Source organism: Rhincodon typus, chromosome 10 (genome assembly GCF_021869965.1).
Source record: "Rhincodon typus isolate 14 chromosome 10, sRhiTyp1.1, whole genome shotgun sequence".
NCBI classification, from domain to species: Eukaryota; Metazoa; Chordata; class Chondrichthyes; order Orectolobiformes; family Rhincodontidae; genus Rhincodon; species Rhincodon typus.
In genome coordinates, this window is record NC_063341.1 from 5,077,345 (window position 1) to 5,104,121 (window position 26,777).

Sequence of the window (26,777 nt, forward strand, 5' to 3'; positions counted from 1 at the left end):
GGAGGGTGATCAGGTTGGGAGTGGAGAATGAAACCAGGTAATGACCAGATACGGTCTTTTCTGTGATTTCATAATTAAGACCACATGAGAATAAATAATTTCTTTTACACTTTAACAGACCTACTCACCACTATCAAAGACTTTCACAATCCAATGTCATGGTTGTAATGTAGGAAACACAACACAATTTGTACATAGCAAGATACCATAAACAGCAACACTATTATGACCTGAATAATCTATTAAACCTACTGAGAGGGCAGATGGACTTCAGTTTAATATGTCATCTGAAAGACCGTGTTTCTGACAGTGCAACACTCCTTCAATCATTTACTGGTCAAGATTTGGAATGGGACTTGAACCAAAAACCTTGTGACTTAGAGACAAGAGCATGTTTCCAATTGAGACATGGCTGACATTGAGTGAACTGACTCTAGAAAGAAAGTATAATGAGTTAAGATGGAAGGTGAAGTCACTAAGGATGGGAAGTCACTTGGTGCAGAGACCAAGGAAGGGAGCAGCGATGATATCTCTGAGACACTTGGCATGGTATTTGGGTGGGCAGTAGAGGACCAGGATTTTCAATGAGTGGTGAGAGGCATTGAACAAACTGAGATGCGCAGTAGAGTGAGGGGCCAGTTGAATCTGTAATTTGGTGATAGCCACACTCCCCTTGATGGTCTGGGTTCAGGGAAGCACTAGAAGGTAGAGCCAGATGGGGAGACTTCATTTATGGGGAAGGTTTCTGTCAAGACCACAACTTGGTTAGAAATAATAGAATAGAATAGTCATTTATTGTCACTCGTATTTTCACAAAAATGTACAGTGAAAAGTTGCCATACTCTGGCACCTACATTAATAACAGGAATGAATTAAGACAAAGTCCATCTTTGTTCAATTCATGGCTCGTGGGTTCCCAAGGTCGCAGGAAAGACAGGAACCACATTCTCCACTGCTGCAGAAAGCCAACATTGAAGCCATTGAACTTTGGGTCAGTGGAATTCCAGGCTGGATCACCTCGCTGCCAAAGACACCGCTGAAGCCACCTTAAGGACCCGCCTCGACCCTGAAATGACTGAAGAAAGTGAAGGAATCTGGACTCTGCTCGTTTCTTTTCATCTTGGCTGAATTTGGCTGCTTCTCAGAAACTGGCTGCTCACCTGGTGTCCCTTTAGCCCTGGCACGGAATAAAGATGGTGGAATGACGTCAGTGTTTCTTTTCTCCCCCACCACCCAACTGACCAAGTCGGAAGTGAGATGGAAGAAAGAGGCAAGATTTAACTCCCTAACAGGAGAGGTCGGACAAACTCAAGCTGGTTAAGTTTGAAAGGAACTGAATAAGAGGGGGTGGACTTGTGCACAATATTCGCAGTTTCAAAAATATAACCTGGATAACCTCCTCAAAATATTTTGGGATAGTAGGACAAGAAGGAGTGGGATAAAATTGTTGAAAGTTTAGAACAAATATTAAGAAACACTTAATTCACAGTGTGCTGAACACATTGAAAGATCTTCTATCATCTGGGGGAGATGCTCTCGTTCTTATTCAAGAGTCTGTCAGATAATTTGATGAGGATCTTGGCAATGTTGGAATTGTATTTTTTTTTTAGCTGAGTGGATGTGCTGGAATGGTCCAACCCCATTTTCATCTAGTGTATGAATTACAGAGAATCAAAAAAATAAAAAGCAAGACTGCTGTGATTATTGGATAAAATCGAACTCTCAGGATGAATTGCTTCACCAGATTAAACACTTTTTTTTTAAACAGGAATGGAGTTCACAGGGTCTGTGCTGGAGGTTGGTCCCAATGTCACAGCGATTCACAAGGTAAGTGTTTAATGGTGTCCTCTGAGGCTTTGTGTTTCTCTAACATATTTGCTGGCACCATGTGCCCTGTGTGGTTTGGTACTGAGCTGGCATGAGGTTCCAGATTTGTTTCCTGGCATTTACTGATTTGGTGTGATTTTACAGAGTCTGCAGTTCACCTTGGAGACCCCAGACTAGGGTGAGAAGTGGCTGAGAATTGATGGAATTATCCAGGGCTCCTGTTTCCAAATACAGTCCAATCGATCTCTGATGGACAGTGTGCACTTTTGAAAGTACTTATGAACAGGACTTGATCTTGGATGCAGTACACTTTACATCTAACAGATAATAGCACATCAAGAATGGCCTTTTGGGTGGATTGCCACAGTCAGCGAAAAAGGTTACCTCATAGTACAACAGGATCTTGATCAGATGGGCCAGTGGGCTGATGAGTGGCAGATGGAGTTTAATTTAGATAAATGTGAGTTGCTGCATTTTGGAAAGGCAAATCAGGGCAGGACTTGCACACTTAATGGTAAGGTCCTAGGGAGTGTCGCTGAACAAAGAGACCTTGGAGTGCATGTTCATAGTTTCTTGAAAGTGGAGTCGCAGGTAGATAGGATAGTGAAGAAGGCATTTAGTATGCTTGCCTTCATTGGTCAATGCGTTGAGTATAGGAGTTGGGAGGTCATGTTGCAGCTGTACAGGACATTGGTTGGGCCATTTTTGGAGTACTGTGTGCAATTCTGGCTTCCCTGCTATAGGAAGGATGTTATGAAACTTGAAAGGGTTCAGAAAAGATTTACGAGGATGTTGCCAGGGTTTGGAGGGTTTGAGTTTTCGGGAGAGGCTGAATAGCGTGGGGCTATTTTCCCTGGAGTGTCGGAGGCTGAGGGGTGACCTTATAGAGGTTTATAAAATCAAGGCATCGATGTGGTAAGTAGACAAGGTCTTTTCCCTGGGGTGGAGGAGTCCAGAACAAGAGGGCATAGTTTCAGGTGAGAGGGGAAAGATTTAAAAAGGACCTAAGGGGCAACTTTTTCACGCAGAGGGTGGTGCGTGCATGGAATGAGCTGCCAGACGACGTGGTGGAGGCTGGTACAGTGACACATTTAAAAGGCATCTGGATAGGTATGTAAATAGGAATAGTTTAGAGGGATATGGGCCAAAAGTTGGCAAATGGGACTAGATTAATTTAGGATATCTAGTGAGCAGGGGCGCATTGGACCAAAGGGTCTGTTTCTGTGCTGTGCATCTCTATGACTGTATCTGTGGAACTATTCCCAAGTGACAGTCCATGCCTTCAGGAGTGGAGAGGAAAAGTTGAGGATGGGAATTCTGTGTCTGAGAGGGGTCAGACAGGAAAGTTGAGTTGGCACCACAACCAGATCATCTATCAATTATTGGAACATGCTGAAAGGACTGATTGACCTATTTCTGCTTCTAAATCTTATGAATTTTCACAAACATTTCATTTTCGATGCTTTTTCGGACTAGATTGGGCATAATGAGGCCTCTGCATTGTTTCCCACTTCATGTTTGATAAGTGATATTTTATCCAAGATTACTATTAATTGTATTGTTAAACAGAGATGGTTTGTCACAGCAACGCTACTCCAGTATTTTAGTTTTAACACTTTGAAAATATTCAGTCTGAATAAACATCTGTTGAAGATCTGCCAAGGTATATCTGGCTATTTGGTTTGGAATTGTATTCCACATGTATAAACTATTTTCCAGTGCAATAACTCAGTGTATTGGAGTGCTAGCATGCCATATAACAGTTTCCGAACTGTGTGCAGCACAAGTTCTCCTAACGTGTATATTTCTGTTCAGGGAGACCGTGTGATCGGTGTGAGTTCTACTGGGGCAATGGCAGAACAGTGCGTTGTTGACCACACGGTAAGTGGTATTATACACCAAAGGGGCTCATCATTGAAGTTCTTCTGTCGGGAATTAGTGATTTAATGTGTCTGTCGTTGGATGAGTGGGTTGTGAAACAAGAATGGTTTGTTATGAATATCGGCTTTATGGTTTAAATACTCCTAGAAATGGGATGGTACATGTACCACACAGCCTGCATTTCTGGGGGACCATCAGGACATAAACTAAATCAATGTCTGTGGGAGTTTTACTCAACATCTTTGACATGTTTTCACTAAGATTACAATGCGTGGCGTAGTGCTGTTATGAACTGAAATCTATAGCGTGAGTTAAACGTAGCTTAGTTTAATAATTAACTGCAAATTATGATAGTTGCTTTATGGTAAAACGTGCCCATTGTTGTATATGGCATTAAGGGGTTAATACTGAGGACTGCCATAAGTACCACCCAACTTAAAGATGTCTAGGCTTTTGGGCAGAGCAGTTTAGGATCTCAAAGGATTGAGACCTACTTCTAACCCTCCTTGCTGTCTGTGTAACAATGCTTATCAAACCTGTGTAACAACTACGTTTTCAACACGAGTGTCTCTTCCAGTTCAACAAGAAAACAGTTTTCCCTCTATCAAGCAGGCCTTGTAGATCCCCAAATCCACGGAGGATAGTGGCAGCAAACCTATCACATGGTGAAGTGCAGACAACTGCACATACAACACCCATCATGTTCCCCAGTTAGTTCAAAAGTCCTAAGAGCAAGGCATGCAAGATCACCACTTATAGGCTAAAAGTAATGATGGAAATTTAATTGCACATAAAATGTTACACAGAGATCCATATTATCATTAATCTCCTTTAGCACACAATGTATGCTTTACCCTATCACAGCACATTTAATCTTCTGAAATAGAATTTTAGATCCTTGCTGAGTGGGTAATGTGGTGAAGAGCACGGTGGCTCAGTGGTTAGCACTGTTGCCTCACAGTGCGAGGGACCCAGGTTCGATTCCACCAGGCCATTTGGCCCACAGAGTTGACATCAACCCTCCAAAGATGCTCTTTGGAGGGTTGATGTCAACTCTATGGGCCAAATGGCCTGCTTCCACACTGTAGAGATTCTATGATTACCTCAGAAATTCAGAACCCAAGCATTTAATGGGTTTAAGTTCCACTCCAGCAAAAGCTTGCCTCCTACTTAAGTATGACTGAAGGGAGTACAACACTGTAGAAGGTGCCACCTTCCTGGTGGAGACATGAAGTGCTGGTCTTCTCAACAACCTCCTCAACTTGACAGTCGGAGAAAGTCACTGGGCGTTCTGCTGTTGACTATAATCCGGTTACCTCTGTTAGAAAGCAGACAGTGTGTGAGTTTTCAACAGTTGAATAGCCTGTCAGTGTTTGAGGTGCGGGATGGAGCATGAACCACTGGGCCAAGTGGAATCATACCCCACATTATTAATATCGTACAAGAGCGGAGAGGAAGAAAATTGGGAAATGCCTGAATGGAGTACAGTGTGTAATCCAGCAGGAGACAGTTGGGTGATAAAAATACACATGACTGACGTGCAGACTAACTTGCCTGAAATCTGTACAGATGCTGTGGCCCATTGGAGAGGAGATCCCCTATGAAGTGGCTGCTGCTCTCCCAGTTTCATATGGCACAGTGATTCTGGCACTGCAGCACCGAGCGAAGACAAGGCCAGGGTGAGATGCCATTGTGTATTGTTTTTTTAGTGCAACTTCAATATGATTGTCAATAGACAGGGGCTGTGCTGCTGGTGAAAAGCATTTGTAAAACACAACAGTTTGGGGTTTTGACTTGACTCCGCTGTTGGTCTCTCTCTGCACCCCAAACAACCCATTTCTTCTCCTCACAAGTGCAGACAAAGCTACTGGTCAGGTATACCATTTCTGAATCTTCAGTTCCAAGCATTTTGCACTTTTATTCTTTTTGTCTTATGCATCTAGGAAAAATTTAGATGCATGCAGCATAAAAGGAGGATACTTGTCAGATTATACTTGTACTAGCCCTTTTAAAAATTACTTTCGCTCTCCTCTTCATTCATATGCCTATAAATGTTTCCTTGTCAAATATATATCCCCTTTGAAAGCTACCGTTAAATCTGCTTCCACAATTTACAGTTATCACAGCAAAATAAAAAAAAACTCATTCCCTCACGAGATTTTTTTGACAGTTAACTTAAATCTATCTCCTCTGATTACAGGTCCTTCTGGCAGTGGAAACAATTTTTTCTTGTCTACTGCGGATTTTTGATCACCTTTTATTAACGCATTTGTTTTCAGGAGCATTGCCCAGATTCTCGGGTCTCACCCATAAATTGTAGTCCTTCAGTCCGCTGTCACCGTTCTGGAAAACCTCACCGTACCAATATACCCCTGCCTCCTTAATGTCCCTCTAATGTCTGGAATTGGACATGCTATCCACCAAGGTCTAACTACTGATTTATAAAGAGGTTTAATATCATTTCTTTGTTTGCTTTTGTACTCTTATACCTCCTTTTGTATAAAATCCAGGAATTTGCTTGCTTTTTTAAATAGCTTTTTAAAAAAAAATTTCATGGGGTGTGGGCATCACTGGCTGAGCCGGCATTTTTTGCCCATCCCCTGGTGCCCTTGAACCAGGGAACTTGCTAGGCTGTTTTAGAGAGCAGTGAAGAGTCAGTGTGTCCTTTGAAAATCTGTGGTGTGTAAAATAAAAAATACCCTACAATCTCACAGCAGGATGGCTATTTCCCTGCCAGATTAAGTATTAATCTCTCTACTGTCTCAGGTGTATTTTTCCCACAATGTTCTCCCTCCCCTGAAGGTTGTGCTTCGGGAGGGTCCCGTATCTTTTCCAATGTAGTTCTGTTATCTTTCTCTTTTATAGGACATGGAACCATAGGAACAGAAGTAGGCCATTCGGCCCCTTGGGCCTGTTCCACCATTCAGTGAGATCATGGCTGATCTGTGGCCTAACCTCAGAGACCTGTCTTTGGTCCAAAACCCTTAAGGCCTTTACTTAACAAAAAGTTTAAATCTGAGATAGGCAAATTAACAACTGATCCAGCATCCACTTTTGTTTGCGGGAAGAGAGTTCCAAACATCTACCACCCTTCCTAACATTGCTCCTGAATGGTCTGGCCCTAATTCTCAGACTGTGCCCCCAGTTCTAGAATCCCCAACCAGTGGAAATCGTTTACCTTTATTTACCCTGTCTTTTTGTGTTAATATCTTGAAGACTTTGATTAGATCACCCCTTAAGTTCATAAATTCTAGAGAAAGCTGACCTAATTTGCATAATCTCTCCTCATAGCCTAACCCCTCAGGTCTGGGTATCTTTTCTAGAAGGCTGGTTATAATTTCTGCTCTAGTACCACAGTAAACAACTGTTAGTCATGAATGAGGTCAGATACTGGGTGCTGAGACAAATTATTACTTTTTATTCGTCCATGGTCTGTGGGCAGGGCTGGGCAGATCAGCATTTATTGCCCAGAGGACAGTTAAGAGTTAGCCACATTGCTGTGGGTCTGGAGTCACATGTTGGCCATACCAGGTGAGGCTGAAGGTTTACTTCCCTAAAGGACATTAGTGAACTGGATGGGTTTTTACAACAATCAGTAGTGGTTGCATAGTTGCCATTAGGCTGGCTTTTAATTTCAGGGCTTCTTTTTGTTTAATTCAAATAATCTCCATCTGCCAAGGTGGGCTTTGAACCCACATCTCCAGAACATCAGCGTGGGATTCTTGATTACAAACTTAGTGACATTACCACTCTACCATTACCTCCCCCAACTGAGATTCACTGGGGTTGATGGGAGGGTGGTAGGGAGGAGGAGGGAAGGAGGAAGCCTGAAATATTCTCTCACCTGCAGTTCTCAGCAAGTGTCACTGGATGGCGATCACATGCCTGTCAGGGCACAGCAATTGGATTGCCCCTTCAATGTGACTTGTCTGTGATCACTCACTGCATATAGAGCCCAGATAAAGTCCGGGATCAGCCAACTCTCCACGATATAGAGTCATAGAGCACGGAAACAAGCCCTTTGGTCCATCCCGTCCATGCCGACCAGGTTTCCCATACTGAACGAGTCCCATTTGCCTGCGTTTGGTTCATTTCCCTCTAAACCTGTCCTATCCATGTACCTGTCCGAATGTCTGTTAAATGTTGTAATTACACTCGTCTCTACCACTTTTTCTGGCAGCTTGCTCTATACACACACCAGCCTCTGTGTGGAAAAAGTTGTCCCTCGGACCCCTTTTACATCTTTCCCCTCTCACCTTAAACCTACGCTCTCTAGTTTTGAACTCCCCTCCCTGGGGAAAAGGCATTAGCTATTCACCCTATCCATGCCCCTTGTGATTTTATACAGGAACACAAAACACACAACATCTCGGACTCTTGAGGATGAGAGTTCTAGGTGTTTACAATCTTAATTTCAGACACTCACTGAAACCTACCTCTCACCAAGTGCTGACCACACCTATTGTAATATCTTCTGATGTGTCTCTAAGTTAGACTCTGTCAGAGAATCCCATCCCTTTTAGGTGCTATATAAACGCAAATTCTTTACTGTTTATATTTTGTTTGCTGATTTTGTTCCTGAATGACCCTGCTGTAATTCCACATTTGCACCCCCTTGTTTCTGGCGATGTTTTTCAGGGAGACAGTTCTCATTACGGCAGCCGCTGGTGCAGCTGGACTTGCAGCTGTGGATTCTGCATCCCATGTTCTAAACACTAAGGTATGAAAATTTTGTTTGTAATGTGTGTTTCTATAAATGGCCTGCCTTGCATTTACCATTTTCCTGTGTGGCATTGTTCTCACAGAAGGAGATATGAGAAGTAAACACATGCACACACCCTCACACATATTGTTCTCATCCCAGAGATATGGATTGTTCAGAACAAAGTTACATTGTAACTGGGTAGCACGGCAGGATAGTGCTTGTTAATCGAGGTCGGCCTAATATGAACATAGGAAGATGGTGAACAAGGAAAGATTGGATGATCCATTATGGCTGTTTCTCACTGTCAATACTCCCATGTGCCTTATGAAGGGGAGTTCTGGAAGCATTGTGTTTCGACTGAAGTATACCTGTCCTGACCACTTGGGCAGACGTTACAAATCTCACAACATCATTTGAAGAAGCACAGAAATCTCCTGAAATCCTTCACATTATTCTTCCAACAGCAGACACCACCATTCATTTTCCTCCCCATTTATTGGCAGCGCCATCTGTATTTGCCTGTTTCAGAGTAATCGTCTGTGTGAAGCCATGTTCCTAGTTTATGTGATAAAAGTACTGTGAAATGTTACAGACAATTTACAGCACAGTAATGGCTTGAGTTTACGTTGCTGAAAAGCTTCATCCAGTTTATTTCAACCTACCTATCTACATATTATTCCTTTGTTGAGGTTGATTGGCTCACCGAGCTGGTTTGTTGTTCCACAGACGTTTCGTTACTATGCTGGGTAACATCCTCAGTGCAGCCTCCGATGAAGCGTCGGTGTGTTTTCCCGCCTGGTTTTTAAACACTGGAGTCCATTGAGCTGGATTGCCTCACTTCCGGTTTTCCTTCGTAGTGGAGTGTATATGGGGTCGAGTTCTATGTGTTTATTAATCGCTTTCTTCGTGGAGTGCCAGGCTTCTAGGAATTCCCGTTCCTGTCTCTGCTTAGCTTGTCCCAGGATTTTGGTGTTGTCCCAGTCGAATATTATTCCTTTCTCTCTTATGGGGTTGTCTGATTTCCCATTAAATGCATCAATGCAATATTCTACAACTACTCTGTGTAACTGGTACCTGGTCAGTTGCTGTCAGGATCCTGACAATGTACCAGTCAAATAAGAGCATTTGTTTTAATTTGACGTTTCCATTTCATCAGCTATTCTTCCGGCTACTGAAAAAAAAAAGAAATGCAACTGTTTCATTCACAAACAGAATTCATTTTCTGCATATCCTGAATCAAACACGATATTGCGCTTCCTTCTCAAAAATAGGCTAGTGGTTGTGCCTTTAGGCTTTGTTCTGATTCTTCTTGTTTACAAATCCAATCGACTTTGTATAATTTTAAGGGTGTCATCAAAAGCAAGTACAATGGACCAGATTTAACTATTTGGTTCTGAGCCATCCCAGCGTTGACTGCATGCCCAACAATAAGTCCTGCTTTCTCTCTGTAGGTCATTGCAGCTGCTGGGACTGATGAGAAGTGTGAACTGGCAGTGCAGAAGGGTGCTGTGGCAAGCATCAATTATACTACAAAGAACTTGAAGGAGGAGGTGAAAAAGCTGACTGCAAACAAAGGGGTGAATGTGGTCTTCGATGCCGTTGGAGGAGACATATTCAAGGATGCCTTCAGCAGGTATTTTCATTGCTGTCAAGTGTGATTGAGTATTAAATCTAACAAAATGTAGCAAGTTATAACAGTGAAACACTGGCTTTTCCTGCAGTCCACTGTGATCTCTGTCTCAGCTAAGGGAAGCAATCTGTCAGATGTCAGGCTATTCCTCATCAAGACGGAAGTAGCTCTGAGGGGATTGAATATTCATGCCACTGGTCTGCCAATGCATGCCTCAACCTCAACAGGTCAGCCAAATGATAGTGAAGGATACAAAATAATCTGGGATCAGGTTATATCTATTGTTGTTGTCCTTGGTTCAGTTTGGGTTGGAGAATTACTGGCAAGATAATAGTGTGGGGTGGAATCAGCAGCAGAGTGGGTGCAGAATTTGTGGACTTTTAGCATTGTATGTATTCCCAATGAATTTTAAATTGATATCAACCTACAATATGCTAGTGATCTAAGCTTTTAGTTGGGAGATTCAGAGAGTGGTGGAAATGTGGATCTCACAAGGGGAAGCTTGATAATTGACTAAGAGAGAAGAGATCAGAAGAATATGCTGGATGGAGTGAAATGAAGTTCAGTAGTTGGAGGCTTGTGCAGACCATGATGATTGGTATAGACTGTCAGGCCCTGTTTCTGTGTTACAAATTTTGTGAAATAATAAAATGGGCCATCGACATTGCTAGCATCTGATATCTAGATTGCAAAAATTTTGAAAATTAAGCACTGCTACTGGAAGACAATGCATTACTTTCACCATGATGGGACTACTTCAATACAATATAAATGAGTAGGAATAGGCCATTCAAGCCTGCTCAGCTATTGTAGATCATAGCTTATCAGCTGCCTCAACAGCATTTACCTGTGGTGTCTCCACATACTTTGATATCTTTAGTAACTGGAAATCTATTGGTTTCTGTCTTGAACTTACTCAATAATTGAGTATTTACATCTCTCTGGGATGGAGAATTCCAAAGATTCTGAATGAGGAGGTTCCTCTTTATTCTGGTCCTATATGGCTCCCTCTTTATTTTGAGACTGTCTCCTGGCTCTAGACCATCCCTGCCCATCCAGGGGAAACATCCTTTCTGCATCTATCCTTTCTATCCCTTTAGGAATTTTGTAGGTTTCAATGCAATCACCTCTAATTTACCTCTCAATCCTTCTAAACTCCAGAAAAAACAGGCCTAGACTGCTCAATCTTTCTTCATACGTCAGTCCCACCATCCCAGCAATTATAGAGTCTTTGAGATGTACAACACGGAAACAGATCCTTCAGTCTAACTCGTCCATGCTGACCAGATTTCCTAAATAAATTCTAGTCCCATTTGCCAGCATTTGACCCATTTCCCTGAAAATCTTTTATATTCACGTATCCATCCAAATGCCTTTTAAATGTTGTAATCGTACCGACCTCCACCACTTCGTCTGGCATCTCATTCCATACATGCACCACCCTCTGCATGAAAACGTTACTCCTCTGGTCCCTTTTAGATCTTTCCCCTCTCACCTTAAACCTTTGCCCTCTAGTTTTGGACTCCCCATCTTTGGGAAAAGACCTTGTCTGTTTACCCTATCCATGCCCCTCATGATTTTATAAACCTCTATAAGGTCACCCCTCAGCCTCTGATGGACCGCGGAAAATAACTCCAGGCTATTCAGCCTCTCCCTATAACTCAAACCCTCCAACCCCGGCAACATCCTTGTAAATCTTTTCTGAACCCATTCAAGTTTCAAAATATCGTTCCTACAGCAGGGAGACCAGAATTAATGTGCTGAACCTCTGCTATACTCCCACTTCGGCAAGTATATATCTTTCTTGGTAATTTCAGGTAATCTGTTAATCCAAACAGCTAGTTTTGTGTGGGTTTTATCATGTCTTCCAAGTCTGCAGCAGATTTTCCTGGTTTAGTTAATCAGTCTTTGTGTTTGAAAGACCATCTGCCTTTGAATATCTAGTATGTCATTGGAATTATTCAGTAACTAGAAACAGTGGATCAGCACATAGGCTAAACATGGCAAAAAACTATTGCCATATGTAGTAGTTATTTTCTTCGTAATGCAGAAAGTGAGTGTTTGGTTCAATACATATCCTTTCTCTTTCTTCCTCCTTCAATTTCGAAAGTGGAGTAAATCCTGTTCACCTATCACCCTGTGCTTCTTAACCTGTACTGACTCCCATTTATGCAAGCTTCAATTTTAAAATTTGCATCAATGTTTTTTAAAACCTTCCATAACCCTACCCATCCTTATTTCTGTAAACTCCTCCAACTCCACAACCCCCTAAGGTAATTCAATCTCTTGAGCACTCACAGGGAGACAATGGCATTGTGTTGATGTCACTTGTCAAGTAATCTGGAGACCCAGGTTAATGTTCTTAAGAACATTGGTTCAAATCTAACCCCACGGCAGTTGGTATCAGTTAAATTCAATAAATAAAAATCTGGAATGTGAAGTTAGTCTCAGTAACAGTGCCATGAAAGTATTACCGATTGTTATAAAAACCAATCCAGTTCATTAATGTCCTTTAGTGAAGGAAATCTGACATCCTTACCTGGTTTGACCTGTGTGTGACTCCAGGTCTGCAGCAATGTGGTTGACTCTAGACTGCCCTCTGAAATGGCTGAGCAAGTTACTCAGGGCACTTAGGGATTGGATACAAATGTTGGTCTTGCCAGTGATGCCTACATCCTTTGAAAGAATTCTTAAAGAAGGTTGATCAGCCATGATCAAATTGAAGGGTACAGCAGTCACGAAAGGCCAAATGACCTACTCGTGTTCCTGTTTTCTATGTTTTTTACGTAAACAGATGCTTCCTCTGCCCTCTCAAATGAATGAATTGAGAAGATATCCCTTGCTATCCTTCAAACCATATCCTGTGGTATTGTTTTGAAGAAAAGCAAGGGATATCTTCTCAATGCTTTGGCCAGCCTTTATCCCTTGATAAAGACAACTAAAACAGCTTATCTGTCCAGTTAATAGATTGGCAGAAGTGTAAACTGGCTGCTGTATTTCCTCCATTGTGAGACAAACTATGCTTCAAAAATACTTCATTTTCTGCCCGGTGCTTTGGGATGTCCTTGAGAAACACAATATAAATGTGAGTCTTTCTTTTATTTTTCATGGTCTTGCTTTAATGAACTTGGCACATGTGACTCATGTTTTGTGTCTCATTTGTCTCAGCCTAGCCTGGGAAGGCAGAATCGTGGTTGTCGGATTTGCTGGCGGAAATATACCGTCTGTGCCAGCTAACCTTCTGCTTCTCAAGAACGTGGCAGCCATGGGTGTTTATTGGGGAAGATACCAACATCAAGATTTCCCAGTCTTCTCTAGGTCCATCATGTCTGCAGTCCAGTACTGTCAGGAAGGAAGGATCAAACCTCGGGTTGGGGCTGTTTATAAACTGCAACAGGTAAATGCTAATGGGAAAGGAAATCTAGACACTTCATGACAGGACCTCATTTTCTGCAGATAATCTTTTTAAGGGCTCAGACACATGAAACACAAACAAAAGATACAGGGGATGCGTGATAGGCTCATCATTGTCTGTAAAGAGAAAAGATAGGTTAATATTTTGGTCATTCTCCTTTGCCAGGTCTGAAAGATCAGCAAGTCCCTTAGGAGGACTGAAAATGAAGAGATAGTTGGGAGGGTAAAGAAGGGAAATTCAAAACAGGGAGGTGATGGCCTAGTGGTATTATCGCTAGACTGTTAATCCAGAAACTCAGCAAATGTTCTGGGGACCCAGGTTTGAATCTGCCATGGCAGATGGTGGAATTTCAATTCAATAAAAATATCGGAATTGAAGAGTCTACAGATCACCCTGAAACCATTATCGACTGTTGGAAAAAACAATCTGCTCATTAATGTCCTTCAGGGTAGGAAGTCTGCCAGCCTCACCTGGTCTGACCTGCGTGTGACTCTAGACCCACTGCAATGTGGTTGACTCTCAATTGCCCTCTGAAATGGCCTGGCAAGCCACTCAGTTGTACCAATCGCTATGAAGTTTCAAAAAAGAAATGAAACCGGATGGACCAGTAAACATTGACCTAGGCACCGGAAAAGACAATGGCAGTAACAGCCCTGTTGACCGTGCAAAGTCCTCCTTCCTAACATCTGGGGACGAGTGGCAACATTGAGAGACCTGTCTCTCAGACTAGTTCAGTAACAGCCCGAATGGTCATACTCACGAATCATACCTTACAGACAATGTCCCAGACACCACCATCGCCATCTCTGCATAGGTCCTGTCCCACTGGCATGACAGACCCAGCAGAGGTGGCAACACAGTGGTATGTAATCAGGAGGGAGTCACCCTCAGAGGCTTTAACATTTACTCTGGATTCCGTGAAGTCTCATGGCTTCAGGCTAAACATGGGCGAGGAAACCTCCTGCAGATTATCAGGTAGCATCCTGCCTCAGCTGATGAATCAGTCTCTCCTCCATGTTGAACAACACTTGGAAGAAGCACTGAGGATGGCAAGGACACAAAATGTACTCTGGGTGGGGGATTTCAATGTCCATCACCAAGAGTGGCTCGGCAGCTGTACTACTGATCAAGCTGTTCGGGTCCTAGAGGACATAACTGCTAGACTGGATCTGCAGCAGGTGGTGAGGGAACCAACGAGAGGGAAAAACATACTTGACTTCATCCTTACCAATCTGCCAGCTGCTGATGCATCTGTCCATGACGGTATTGGTAAGATTGACCATCGCACAGTCCTTGAAAATAACCTCCATCATGTTATGTGGCACTATCACAGTGCTAAATGAGACAGACTTCGCACAGATCTAGCAACTCAAGACTGGGCACCCATGAGGTGCTGTAGGCCATCAACAGCAGCAGAATTGTACTCCAGCACAATCTGTAACCTCATGGCCCGGCATATCCCCCACTCAACTATTACCATCAAGCCAGGGGATCAACACTGGTTCAGTGAAGAGTGCAGGAGGGCATGCCAGGAGCAACACCAGGCATATCTGAATATGAGGTATCAATCTGGTGAAGCCACCAAACAGGACTACTTGCATGCCGAACAGCATAAGCTGCAAGTGATAGAGCTAAGCAATCCACAACCAATGGATCAGATCCAAGCTCTGCAGTCCTGCCACATCCAGTTGCGAATGGTGGTGGACAGTTAAACAACTCACTGAAGGAGGAGGCTACACAAATATCCCCATCCTCAATGATGGAAGAGCCCAGCACGTCAGTGCAAAAGATAAGGTTGAAGCTTTCACAGCAATCTTCAGCCAGAAATGCTGAGTGGATGATCCATCTTGGCCTCCAGTGGTCCCCATGATTACAGAATCCAGTCTTCAGCCAATTTGATTCACTCCATGTGATATCAAGAAAAGCTGGAGACACTGGATACTGCAAGGCTATGGGCTGTGACAGCATTCCAGCAATAGTACTGAAGACTTGTTCTCCAGAACTCGCTGCTCCCCTCGCCAAGCTGTTCCATTACAGTTACAACACTGGCATCTACTTGACAATGTGGAAAATTACCCAAGTATGTCCTATACACAAAAAGCAAGACAAATCCAACATGGCCAGTTACCGCCCTATCAGTCTACTGTTGATCATCAGTAAAATGATGGAATGTGTCCTTAACAGTGCTATCAAGCAGCACCTGCTCAGCAATAACTTGCTCAATGGTGCCCAGTTTGAGTTCCGCCAGGGCCACTCAGCTGCTGACCTCTTTATAGCCTTCATTCAAACGTGGACAAAAGAGCTAATTCCAGAGTTGAGGTGACAGTGACAGCACTTGACATCAAGGTTGCATTCAACTGAGTGTGGTATCAAGGAGCCCTAGCAAAACTGGAATCATTGGGTATCAGAGCAAACTCTCAACTGGCTGGAGTCATAGTGGGCGTGTAGGAAAAAGGATGTGGTTATTAGAGGTAAGTCGTCTCATCTCCAGGACACCTCTGCAGGAGTTCCTCAGGATAGTATCTTAGGCCCAAACAACTTTTGATTTGATTTATTGTTGTCGATGTACCAAGGTACAGTGAAAGGTGTTGTTTTGCTTGCTCTGTAGTCAGATTGAACCATATAAAGTGCTTCTGTTAGGACAACAGAGTGAAGAATACAATATTAGAGCCGCAGAGAGAGACAGATCAAAATTAACATTTGAGGGGTCAGTTCAGATGTCTGAGAACAGCAGGGAAGAAGCTGTTCTTGAATCTGTTCATTTGTATATTCAAACCTTTATATTCCCTATCTGACAGAAGAGAGTGGAAGAGAGTATAATCTGGGTGGGAGGGATCTTTGATTATGTTGGTTGCTTTCCTGAGGCAGTAGCAAGTATAGATGGAGTCAGTGGATGGAAGGCTGATTTGCGTGATGGACTGGGCTGTGTTCACGACTCTCTGTAGTTTCTTGTGGTCTTGAGAAGATGTGGTTGCCATACCCCGCTGTGATGCATCCAGACAGGATGCTTTCTATGGTGCATCTGTAAAAATTGGTAAGAGTCTTTGTGGATGTGCTGAATTTCCTTAGCCTTCTGAGGAAATGGCGGTGTTGTTGTGCTTTCTTGACCATCATGTCAACATGGGCGGACCAGAACAGATTGTTAGTGATCATACTCCCAGGAACTTGACGTTCTGGACCATCTCCGCCTCAGTACCATTGATGCAGGCAAGGATCAAGTCATTGACTAGCTCCTTCATTTTGCTGACATTGATGGAGAGATTGTTGTCTTTACACCGTGCCACTAAGCACTTGATCTCTTTCCTGTACTCTGTTTCGTCGTTGTTTGAGATCTTACTTATAGCAGTGCTGTCAGCAAACTTGTAAATGGAGTTGGGGCGGAATTTGGCCACAAAGTCACGGGTGTCTAAGGAGTACAGTAAGGGGCTGAGTACGCAGCCTTGTGGGGCATAGATGTTGAGGATTATCGTGGAGGATGTTGTCGCCTATTCTTACTGATTGCAGTCCATGGATCAGGAAGTCGAAGATCCAGTTACAGAGGGGGAGCTGAGACCTAGGTCTCAGAGTTTGGAGATGAGTTTGTTTGGAATCATGGTGTTGAAGGCGGAGCTGTAGTCAATAAGTAGGAGCCTGGTGTAGGTATCGTTGTTATCCACATGTTCCAGGGATGAGTTTAGGGCAAGGGAGATGATGTCAGCCACCTCCGGCTGCTTCATTACTTACCTTCCCTCCATCATAAGGTCAGAAGTGGGGATGTTTGCTGATGATTGCACAATGTTCAGCACCATTCGCGACGACTCAGATGTTGAAGCAGTCAGTGTTTAAATGCAACAAATCTGGACAATATCCAGATCTGGGCTGACAAGTGGCAAGTAGCATTCATACCACACAAATGCCAGGCAATGACCGTCTCCAGTAAGAGACCATCTAATCACCACCGCTTGACAATGTTACCATCACTGAACACCCCACTGTCAACATCTTCGGGGTTATCAGAACTCAACTGGATGCATCACGTAAACACAGTGGCTACAAGATCAGCTCAGAGGCTAGAAATATTGCAGTGAGTAACTCACCACCTGACTCCCCAAAGCCTGTCCACCATCTACAAGGCACAAGTCAGGAGTCTGATGGAATACTCCCCACTTACCTGGATGGGTGCAGCTCCACTCAAAAAAACTTGTCACCATCCAGGACAAAGCAGACACCTGATTGGCATCACATCCACAAACATCCACTCTCTCTATCACCAACGCTCAGTGGCAGCAGTGTGTACTATCTGCAAGATGCACTGCAGAAATTTACCAAAGATCCTTTGACAGCATCTTCCAAACCCACAACCACTTCCATCTAGATGGACAAGGGTAGCAGACACATGGGAACACCACGCCCTGCAAGGTCCCCTCCAAACTGCTCGTCATCCTGACTTGGGAATATATCACTATTCCTTCATTGTCGCTGGGTCAAAATTCTGGATTTCCCTCCCTAGGGGCATTGTGGGTCAACCTTCAGCAGGTGGACTGCACCGGTTTGTGAAGGCAGCTCACCACAACCTTCTCAAGGGCAACTAGGTATGGACAATAAATGCTTGCTGGCCAGCGATGCCCATGTCCATGAGTGAACATAAAAAAAAACCATTATCAGAGAGGATAACAGGTTTAATGATATGCAAACTACATGACAGAGCTCTTATTTGGTATATCTCGGACTCGACATTAACTTATCTTTTTGTATATCAGACAGTAGTCTCTGTTAAAGAATTTGTATGTCATTGAACCTATTAACTTGTATGTGACTGGGATATCTCTCCCCATAGATGCTGAGTTCTTCCACCATTTCTGGTTTTATTTAAGATCACCAAAATTTGCATTACTTTGCTTTTCTTAAGAAAAGAGACCTTGTTGAGGAGCTGTGAATATATTAAATGAATATTGCAGTGTGTGAGATGAATGAAGGGTCCAAGTAAAGACAAACGCAACGTATGGAACTTGAAGGAGACCTGACCATTGTCAAGGAGAAACCTTGTTTGAAAAGTGAATAGAGACAAGGAATGATATAGATACAGAAGTTATCTAGTGGACTGAATGAGGGACAAGGGGATCATGTCGTCATTGTGAAGGTGGGAGGGCTGCCAGCAGAAGCAACATAAATGTGGAAAATGTAATGACAATCCTGTCAGTCACTGTTAAAAGATACACAAAAATGGAAGAAGTGTGAAAGAGCTTGTGTCTTCACACTCTTGCACATACAACTGAAAGTTGAGGGAGTGGAACAGATGCTCCACCTGTCAATTTAGACTTACATTTTGGTGAATTCTATTTTGTAATAACCAAGTCTCACTCTAATTTACTTCAATACTGGATAACGACAGATGTACTCCATCCCTTCAGGGACAAAGTCAGATTATCATAGAAAATGGCTGCCAGAAAACCGTAAAATGGGATGCATAGTCTTTTAATGTCTTGCCATTGTTGCACTGCACTTATCTTTTTATAATATCTGTTGTTTTTCTATCAAGCAGTTTTCACATTATTCAACCTCGTATTTCATTCTACCCTTTTTCCTCAATCCTATAATGGAACAAGCTGTATTTATTTTCTCGCCTGTTAAAGGGTTATAGTCGAAAGTTAACCTTTTGTCTTTAAAGATATGGATTGTCATGCATTTCCAGCAATTTTTGGTTTAGCATCACATTTTATACGATACATTTGAAGAGTGTACTCCATCGTGGCTCAGTGCACAATGCATTATTTGACTACACTGATCAAACAGGCCTCTGGTTCTGTTCCTGATCTGTGCTGATTGAGTTGATAAGGTGAGCTGATGGCAGGCAGTTCAGTATTTCCTAGATCAAGGAATCTTTAGCCCTGCTTGAGGTGCATATTATGTGTAAACGTCAGATGGAAACGTGTTTGGGCTTCTTTGTCATAATATGGCACAATATTCTTGGAACTCTCTTGGCTGTTGCAGGGAAAATGGTCAGTTGGTTGAGATACCAGAAAGACTATACCCTAGCCAACACAAATTAGTGTTGGTTCACAAGGGGAAAAAAAAAAAGAAATGGGCATTAACTCTTTCTGAGAATAAGTCATTTAAAAATATTCATCTTATGAGCAGACCAGCTATAGGAAAACAGGTATGTTCCTATGATTTAAACCATATCAAATTCAAATTGCTGCTTGGTCCTCTGACATGCTGAATAGAAACAAGGGAATTTCGACAGGAAATGAGGGAGAATCGCCAATTAAATGGGTGAAACTTAAGTCAATTTTGGGAGAATTCAAAGGAAAAATGGAAAGTAGATTCTTGAAAACCATTGCTAGAGTGGCTTTGATCAGCTATATCTATTTATATTAATTGCTGAGATGGTTTTATTATTTGATATTGGCCAATAACATGAATATGGCACAAGATAGGATGATTATTGATTCTAAAAAAATGATCTTTGATGACAAGTAGTCAAAATTATTATTTTCACTGAGAACTTCACTGGCTGAGCAGCATTTATTGCCTGTCCCTAGTTGCTGTTGAGAAGGTGGCGGTGAACTAGCTTCTTGAACTGGTGCGGTCCATGTGCTGCAGGTAGACTCACGATGCTGTTAAGGAGGGAGTTCCAAGATTTTGATCCAGCAACACTGAAAGAAGGGCAATATATTTCTAAGTCCGGTTGGTGAGTGGCTTGAAGTGGAACGTGCTGCAGGTGATGTTCCCATACCTCTGTCGCATTGTCCTTTTAGATGGCAGTGGTTGTAGGTATGGAAGATGCTCTTTAAGGAGCCCCTGCAGTGCATCTTAAACCTAATACGCACTGCTGCTACTGAACATCAGTAGTGAAAGAAGTGGATGTTTATGGATGTGATGTTATTCCAAGCAGGCTGCTTTATCCTGGATTGTTTCAATCTTCTTGAGTGTTTTTGGAGCTGCACTCAGTCAGGCAAATGGAAAGTATTCCAGCATACTCCTGAGTGGTGCCTTCTGGATGGTTGTCAGGCTTTTGGGCGACAGGGGGTGAATCACCTGCTGCAGTGTTCTTCGCCACATTTTTTATATGGCTAGTTCTGTTCAGTTTCTGGTCAGTGGCAGCCCCAGGCTGTTCATAGTGGGAGATTCAGTGCTGGTGATGCAACTGAATGTCATAGTTAATGCAGCAGTTAGTTCTCTTTTGTTCAAGATGGTCATAGCCAAGAACTTGTGCCAATTGTCAGCCTAACCTGAATATCATTGTTGTCTGGCTGCATTTGAAGGTGGACTCCTTCAGTATCTGAGGAGTCACGAATGGTGTTGAACATAGTATGATCATCAACAAACTTCCTTACCTCTGACCTTGAGATTGAGGGAAGGTCTTTAATGAAACAGCTGAAAATGGTTTGGCAGAGAGATCCTGAGATGACTGAACTCCAGCAAACACAACTATCTTCCTTGATGCCAGATATGACTAACCAACACAGAGTTTTCCCTGAGTCCCACTGACTGAGGTTTCACTGGACTCCTTGGTGTCACATTCAGTGAAATGTAGCTTTGATGTCAAGGGCAGTCATTCTCACTTCTGCAATTCAGCTCTTTTGTCCATGCTTGAACCAAGGCTGGAATGACGTCAGGAGTATTAGTGAATAGGCTATCACTAAGCAACGTCAGGTTATCACAGTTGATGACCCCTTCCATCAGTTTACTGATAATAAAGCAAAGATTGATGCACTGATAATTAGATATGTCCTGCTTTTTGTGTACTACTTTGCCAGGTAGATACCAGTATTGTACCTTTCTGGAACAGCCTTCCAGGGCACATGCAAGTTCTGGAACACAAGCCTTCAGTACTACTGGCAGAATGTTGTCAAGGATGTAGCTTTTGCAGTATTTAATGTTTTCAGCTGTTTCTTGATATATGGGATTGAATCCACTCGAGACATCAGGCTGAAGATTGTTGCAAATACTTCAGCCTCATTTTTTGCAGTGATGTGCTGGGCTCCCTCGTCATTGAGGATGAGGATATTTGTGGATCCCCTGCTCCTCCAGTGCGTTGTTCAATTGTCCTCCACCATTCACAACCAATTGTGGTAGGTCTGCAGAGCTTTGATCTGATAAATTGTGGAATCACTTTGCCATCTCTGTAATTTGCTGTTATGCTATTTGGCATTCAAGTAGTCCTGTTTGGTAGCTTCATCAGGTTGTCATCCCATTTTTAGGTATGCCTAATGCTGCTCTTGGCATGCCCTCTTGTACTCTGCATTGAACCAGGTTTGATCCTCTGACTTGATGGTAATGACAGATTGGGGTGTACACTGGGCCATGATGTTGCGGATTGTATTGGAGTACAGTAATGCTGCTGGTCCCACAAGGCCCCATGATTTTGACCCAGTGATGAAGAAAAACAGTGATAGCATTCCAAGTTAGGATGGTTGATGGGGTACTTATAAGTGGTGGTGTTCCCATGCATCTGCTGACTTTGACCTTCTACGTGGTAGAGGATGCAGGAAAGTGCTGATGAAAGAGCGCTGTTGAGTTGCTGCAGTGCATATTGCAGGTGGAACACACTTATGCCACTGTGTTGGTGGTGCAGAGACTTACTGTTGAATGTGGTGGTTGGGGTTCCAGTCAGGTGGGATGCTTTGTCCTGGATGATGTTGAAGCTGTGCTCATTGAAGCAAGCGGCAAGTATTCACTCACACTCCTGACTTGTGCCTTGTATAAGGTGGACAGGCTTTGGATCAGGCGGCAAGTTTCTGCCTGCAGAATTTCCAGTTTCTGACCTGCTTTTGTCATTGATCAATGGTAACCTCTCGGATATTAATGGCAGAGGACTCAGGAATGGTATGCAGTTGAATGTCAAGGCAACATGATTATATTCTTGGTCAAGACTGTCATTACTTGGCAGGTTTATGGTGCAAATGTTATTTTGCCCATTATGTACCTGAAGAAGATCATATGTAGTAGGTGCAGGCGTTTAAACCCCTCAAGCCTTTTCCAGCATTCAGTAAGATCATGGCTATTCTGTTAAATCCACTTTCCAGCTTGCCCCCACATTAACCTTACCTCCCATACAGATCAAAATAACTCAGCCTTAACTATATTTAATCACCCAAATTAAACTGCTATTTCGGGAAGAGAATCCTAAAGATTAATGGCCCTCGAGAGAGAAAAAATCCTCCTCGTCCCTATTTTAAATGGATTTCCAGAGCCATTCTTTGCTGGTGTATACTGCTCTGCTGTAAAGTCTGCTGGGTCTTTCCTACTGATGAGACAGGATTTGCCAAAGGATGATAATTTCCCAGACACCTGTATTGCCACACTCACTGAGCCATATCTTATACTAATGTCAGCTGCTTCAGATTGCACTTCTGTCTGTAAGAAAGGGGTACTTAGTGAGGCAGCTTCAAAGGAAACAAGGAGGATTCAGGTAGAGGACAGTCTGCATCAGATGGGAAATGTCATGAATTAGAAAGTTGAGGCTACAGACACCGTGAGGCAGGAGTCTGCAGAGAGAACAGACAACCCCAGCCTCAAAAGTTACAATGTCATGTTGATCATTTTAGTATGAATGGTGGAGGATTATTTCAGTTTCAATTTGGTGGTGTTTGCAGCTCCCCCTTTGCACTGCATGCTTGCTCCAAATGTTCCAATTACCACACGCCTTTCTAAAAGCTATTGCATCCCTGCTAATGTAACTGGTGGGAACGTACCCAGTTTATTATCAATTCGTCTGTTGCTACTCTGAGTAGCTGTCGAGAAATATGCAAGAGGACCCCTGGCTGACTGATTTATTTTCCTAGCCTGTAAAATGTTTTGAATATTTATCTCCTGAAAGTGAACAGTTTTTTTTAAAATCTCTGAACGTGGGTTCTGTGCCATTTTTCCTTAATAATCGTTTCTGCTGAGATATTCAAGTGACGCAGGGGTTTGACACACTGCTGTGTCAATGGTAGAATGCAAGCACATTGGTAAGGTTAGATGCCAGGGCAAGTTTCCGAGTTTAGGCAGAGATCGAGAACATGAATCATTCTGGGCGGCTGCTGCTGTTATCTTGGGGATCAAACTTGCTCCTCTTGCTTTCCTGAAATGGGGGAGCGGGGGAGGGGTGTTGACGGGGATGAGGCAGCGGATGATTGTTTCTGACTGAATGCTGGTTGATGTCGATGCCTAATTGTTAAAACTGCCATTCTGGGAAGTCCTCTTTCACTCTTTGCACTTTTCTCCCTCTGTTGATGTTACAGCCTGTCTCCCGCGGTTTGATTACCTTAATGTAGTAACGAGACTTTTCATTTTCTTCAAACAGTGCAGTTTTCGGGCCAGCTTTGTGAGGACGCGCTGCTCGGACGCCCGAGAGACAAGCACAATTTTTGCCTTGAGCTCGGGTCAGGGCAGGTGCGGGGTCGCTGTCATCCGAGTGAGCGGCCCCGGCAGCAGCGAGACGCTGGTCCGCCTGACTGGCCGGAGAGCTCTTCCGCCGGCCAGAGCCGCTGCCCTCCGGCCGCTGCTGGACCCCGGGACCGGGGAGCGCCTGGACACGGCGCTGGTGCTGTGGTTCCCGGGACCTCGCAGTTACACCGGCGAGGATTGCTGCGAGCTCCATGTCCACGGGGGGCCGGCGGTGGTCGGCGGAGTCCTCCGAGCCCTGGGAGACCTGCCCGGGCTGCGGCCGGCGGAGGCAGGCGAGTTCACGAAACGCGCCTTCCTCAACGGGAAGCTGGACCTGACCGAGGTCGAGGGGCTCGGAGACCTCATTCACGCCGAGACCGAAGCCCAGAGGAGGCAGGCTCTGCGGCAGATGTCCGGCGACCTGGGGCACCTGTACCGCGGCTGGAGCGAGAGGTTAACGCGGTGCCTGGCCCATGCAGAGGCTTACATCGATTTCAGCGAAGACGGCAACATCGAGGAGGGAGTCCTCGACAGCGTGGACGGCGATGTGCGAGCTCTGCAGCGGGAGATCGACCGGCACCTCGGCGACAGGCGCCGCGGCGAGAGGCTAAGGAGCGGAGTCCATGTAGCAATTGTCGGGCCGCCGAACGCGGGAAAAAGTAGCCTTCTGAACCGCATCTGCCAGAAACCCGCCGCTATCGTCTCCCCCGCGGCCGGGACCACCCGGGACGTGGTGGAGGCGGCCCTGAATCTCGGAGGCTATCCCGTTCTCCTGTGCGACACCGCGGGACTCCGAGAGACTCCCGACCCCGTGGAGCGGGAGGGCGTGAGGCGCGCCCGGGAAAGGTTTCGCCAGGCGGACGTGGCGCTCTTCGTGCTGGACGCCGCGGAACTGGTCTCGGAGCCGTCCGGCGCGGTGCCGCGTTTGCTCCGAGGCCATCCGAGCGAGGTGGCCGTGCGTGAACCTGACGAGCGTCCAGCTCCAGCCGGGAGCCCGGCGGTGGCGGACTCGATCGTGGTCTGCAACAAGACCGATCTCGTTCAGCCAGAGGAGCTGGAGACGCTGCGCTTGGTTCTGAAAGAACAGGGGCTCGCTCGGGTGTGCCTGCTGTCATGCAAGACCGGCAGCGGCTTTGACGACTTCTTGCGCCTCCTGGGAGAACAAGTCGAAAAAATGTGTGGGAATCCGTTGGCCGGCAGCCCCAGTTTAACTCAGGCCCGTCACCGGCTGCACCTGCAGAACTGCACCCGTGCTCTGACGGAGTATTGCCAGTACCGAGAGTTGGATCTCGTCCTGGCAACGGAGCAGCTGAGAGTAGCCTTAAGACAACTAGGAAAGATCACTGGGAAGATTGGAGCCGAAGAAATCCTGGAAGTCATATTCAGGGATTTCTGCATTGGAAAATGAAACTTCTGGAGAAAGAGCTTTTAAACTCGTCCAGTGTCATTGAGACTTTACATGGGGTGGGGAGCAGCACTCCAACTTTTGGGGACAGACTAAGATGGGGGCTGGATTGCAGCGGGCAAACAACCCTTGCAGAACATCATGAATCACTTCAAATGTTACAGACTCCTCAAGCTAAGTGGCATTGAATAAAAGCCAAGAGAGAATCTATTACTGCAGGAACTATTAATGTATTCACAACCTCCATTGACTTTAGTAGCTCACAGACATTTTAATTGGGATTCACTGATTGAACAGCAGGCATCTATTTTCATTTTTTTAAAAAAAACTTTATTTTACATATAAAGCAATACACATCAAGATGAAACAAAAAAATGACTGTCATGCCATTTAAATATAATTAAATTCAGATGTTAAATCAAGTAGAGTTTAAAAATAATGAGATGGTAAATTGACTTCCTCTGTCACATAAAGACATGAGTAATCAGTTTCTGAATTGTGCAGAGCAGGAAGATTTCAGATTTGATTCACTCTGTGCTGAGTTATATTATCCAAGAGGAGTAGTTGGCACTGCTACAGTTAGCTGTCTGGAGTTAGGAAGAGGAGAAAAGCAAATGGACAGGATTCCCGTTCTTCCCTGTTATCGAGCACTGGAAATCTGAATAAACACCAAAAGCACTGCGGATGCTGCAAGTCAGAAACCTGGAAATCTGAAGGCTGGGAAATGAATACCATGAGCTTGATCACATAGCCAGTTGCACTTGTTTCTGATGGGCACAAGTGGATAATTGAAACAAGAACCAGAGGACGTGTATCTTCTGTAGAGCTGAACCCCAGTTAATGCCTCCAGGGGACGAGAGGGTATGAGTAGAGGAAAGTGGTAAAGGAGAGGTACAGTGTTAAAGCAAAAAAAAGTCTCAAATCAGAATAAGACCTATTTGCTAATACTGACTTATGGAAATAAAACAAGCTGGTGTTTCAAATAAGAATCGATTCCTGACCCATTTTGTAAAATGTTTTAGCAGGAACCAGGGCATCATGAACATATTATCAACAACAGAAATCTGGATCTGCAAATTCTGGTCACATTCAAAAGATCAGTCAATCTTGTGGTTAAAACACAAAGGAATCCTCACTGTGAAGACCAGATGTCAGGATCAGGGAATTAATCATAATGCTGGCAATTTCTTTCAAGTAATGCAATTGTGTGATTCCTAGTGAGTGACATGTCTGGAAAATACAGAAGTATTCTCCAGCTCGCTTGCATCACCTCTAGAAAGACTGAAAGCAGAAAATGGTTTCATAACTGTCGAACATTGGGTTTTTTTTAAATTAGTGGACTTATGGCTCATCACACAGAGATTGTGATTCTATAATGTGAATGTTACATACAGCATGTAGTGCAATGTAAAATAATGAGAATAATACTTGTCATGACATTTCCTGGTGAATGTAAAAAGGATTACCTTGAGGGAAGGGGATTGCTACTGAAGTCTTGTTTAAGCTGGGTGTTAAAATAACCAGAGATAGTAGGAACTGCAGATGCTGGAGAATCCGAGAC

The 26,777-nt window shown here is 44.0% G+C and overlaps 1 protein-coding gene across 1 annotated transcript in view; it reads left to right on the forward strand.

Annotated features, from left to right (window-relative positions):
- gtpbp3 (GTP binding protein 3, mitochondrial) overlaps positions 1–26,232 on the forward strand; it is a 33,297-nt gene extending 7,065 nt beyond the window's left edge. Inside the window, exons 4-10 of the mRNA XM_048602172.1 lie at positions 1,769–1,827; positions 3,643–3,708; positions 5,278–5,387; positions 8,347–8,428; positions 9,865–10,046; positions 13,212–13,440; positions 23,729–26,232. Coding sequence (XP_048458129.1) covers positions 1,769–1,827; positions 3,643–3,708; positions 5,278–5,387; positions 8,347–8,428; positions 9,865–10,046; positions 13,212–13,440; positions 23,729–25,219 — 2,219 coding nt within the window. The 3' untranslated portion in view covers positions 25,220–26,232. The remainder of the gene's footprint in view (positions 1–1,768; positions 1,828–3,642; positions 3,709–5,277; positions 5,388–8,346; positions 8,429–9,864; positions 10,047–13,211; positions 13,441–23,728) is intronic.
- The last annotated feature ends 545 nt before the right edge of the window (positions 26,233–26,777 follow it).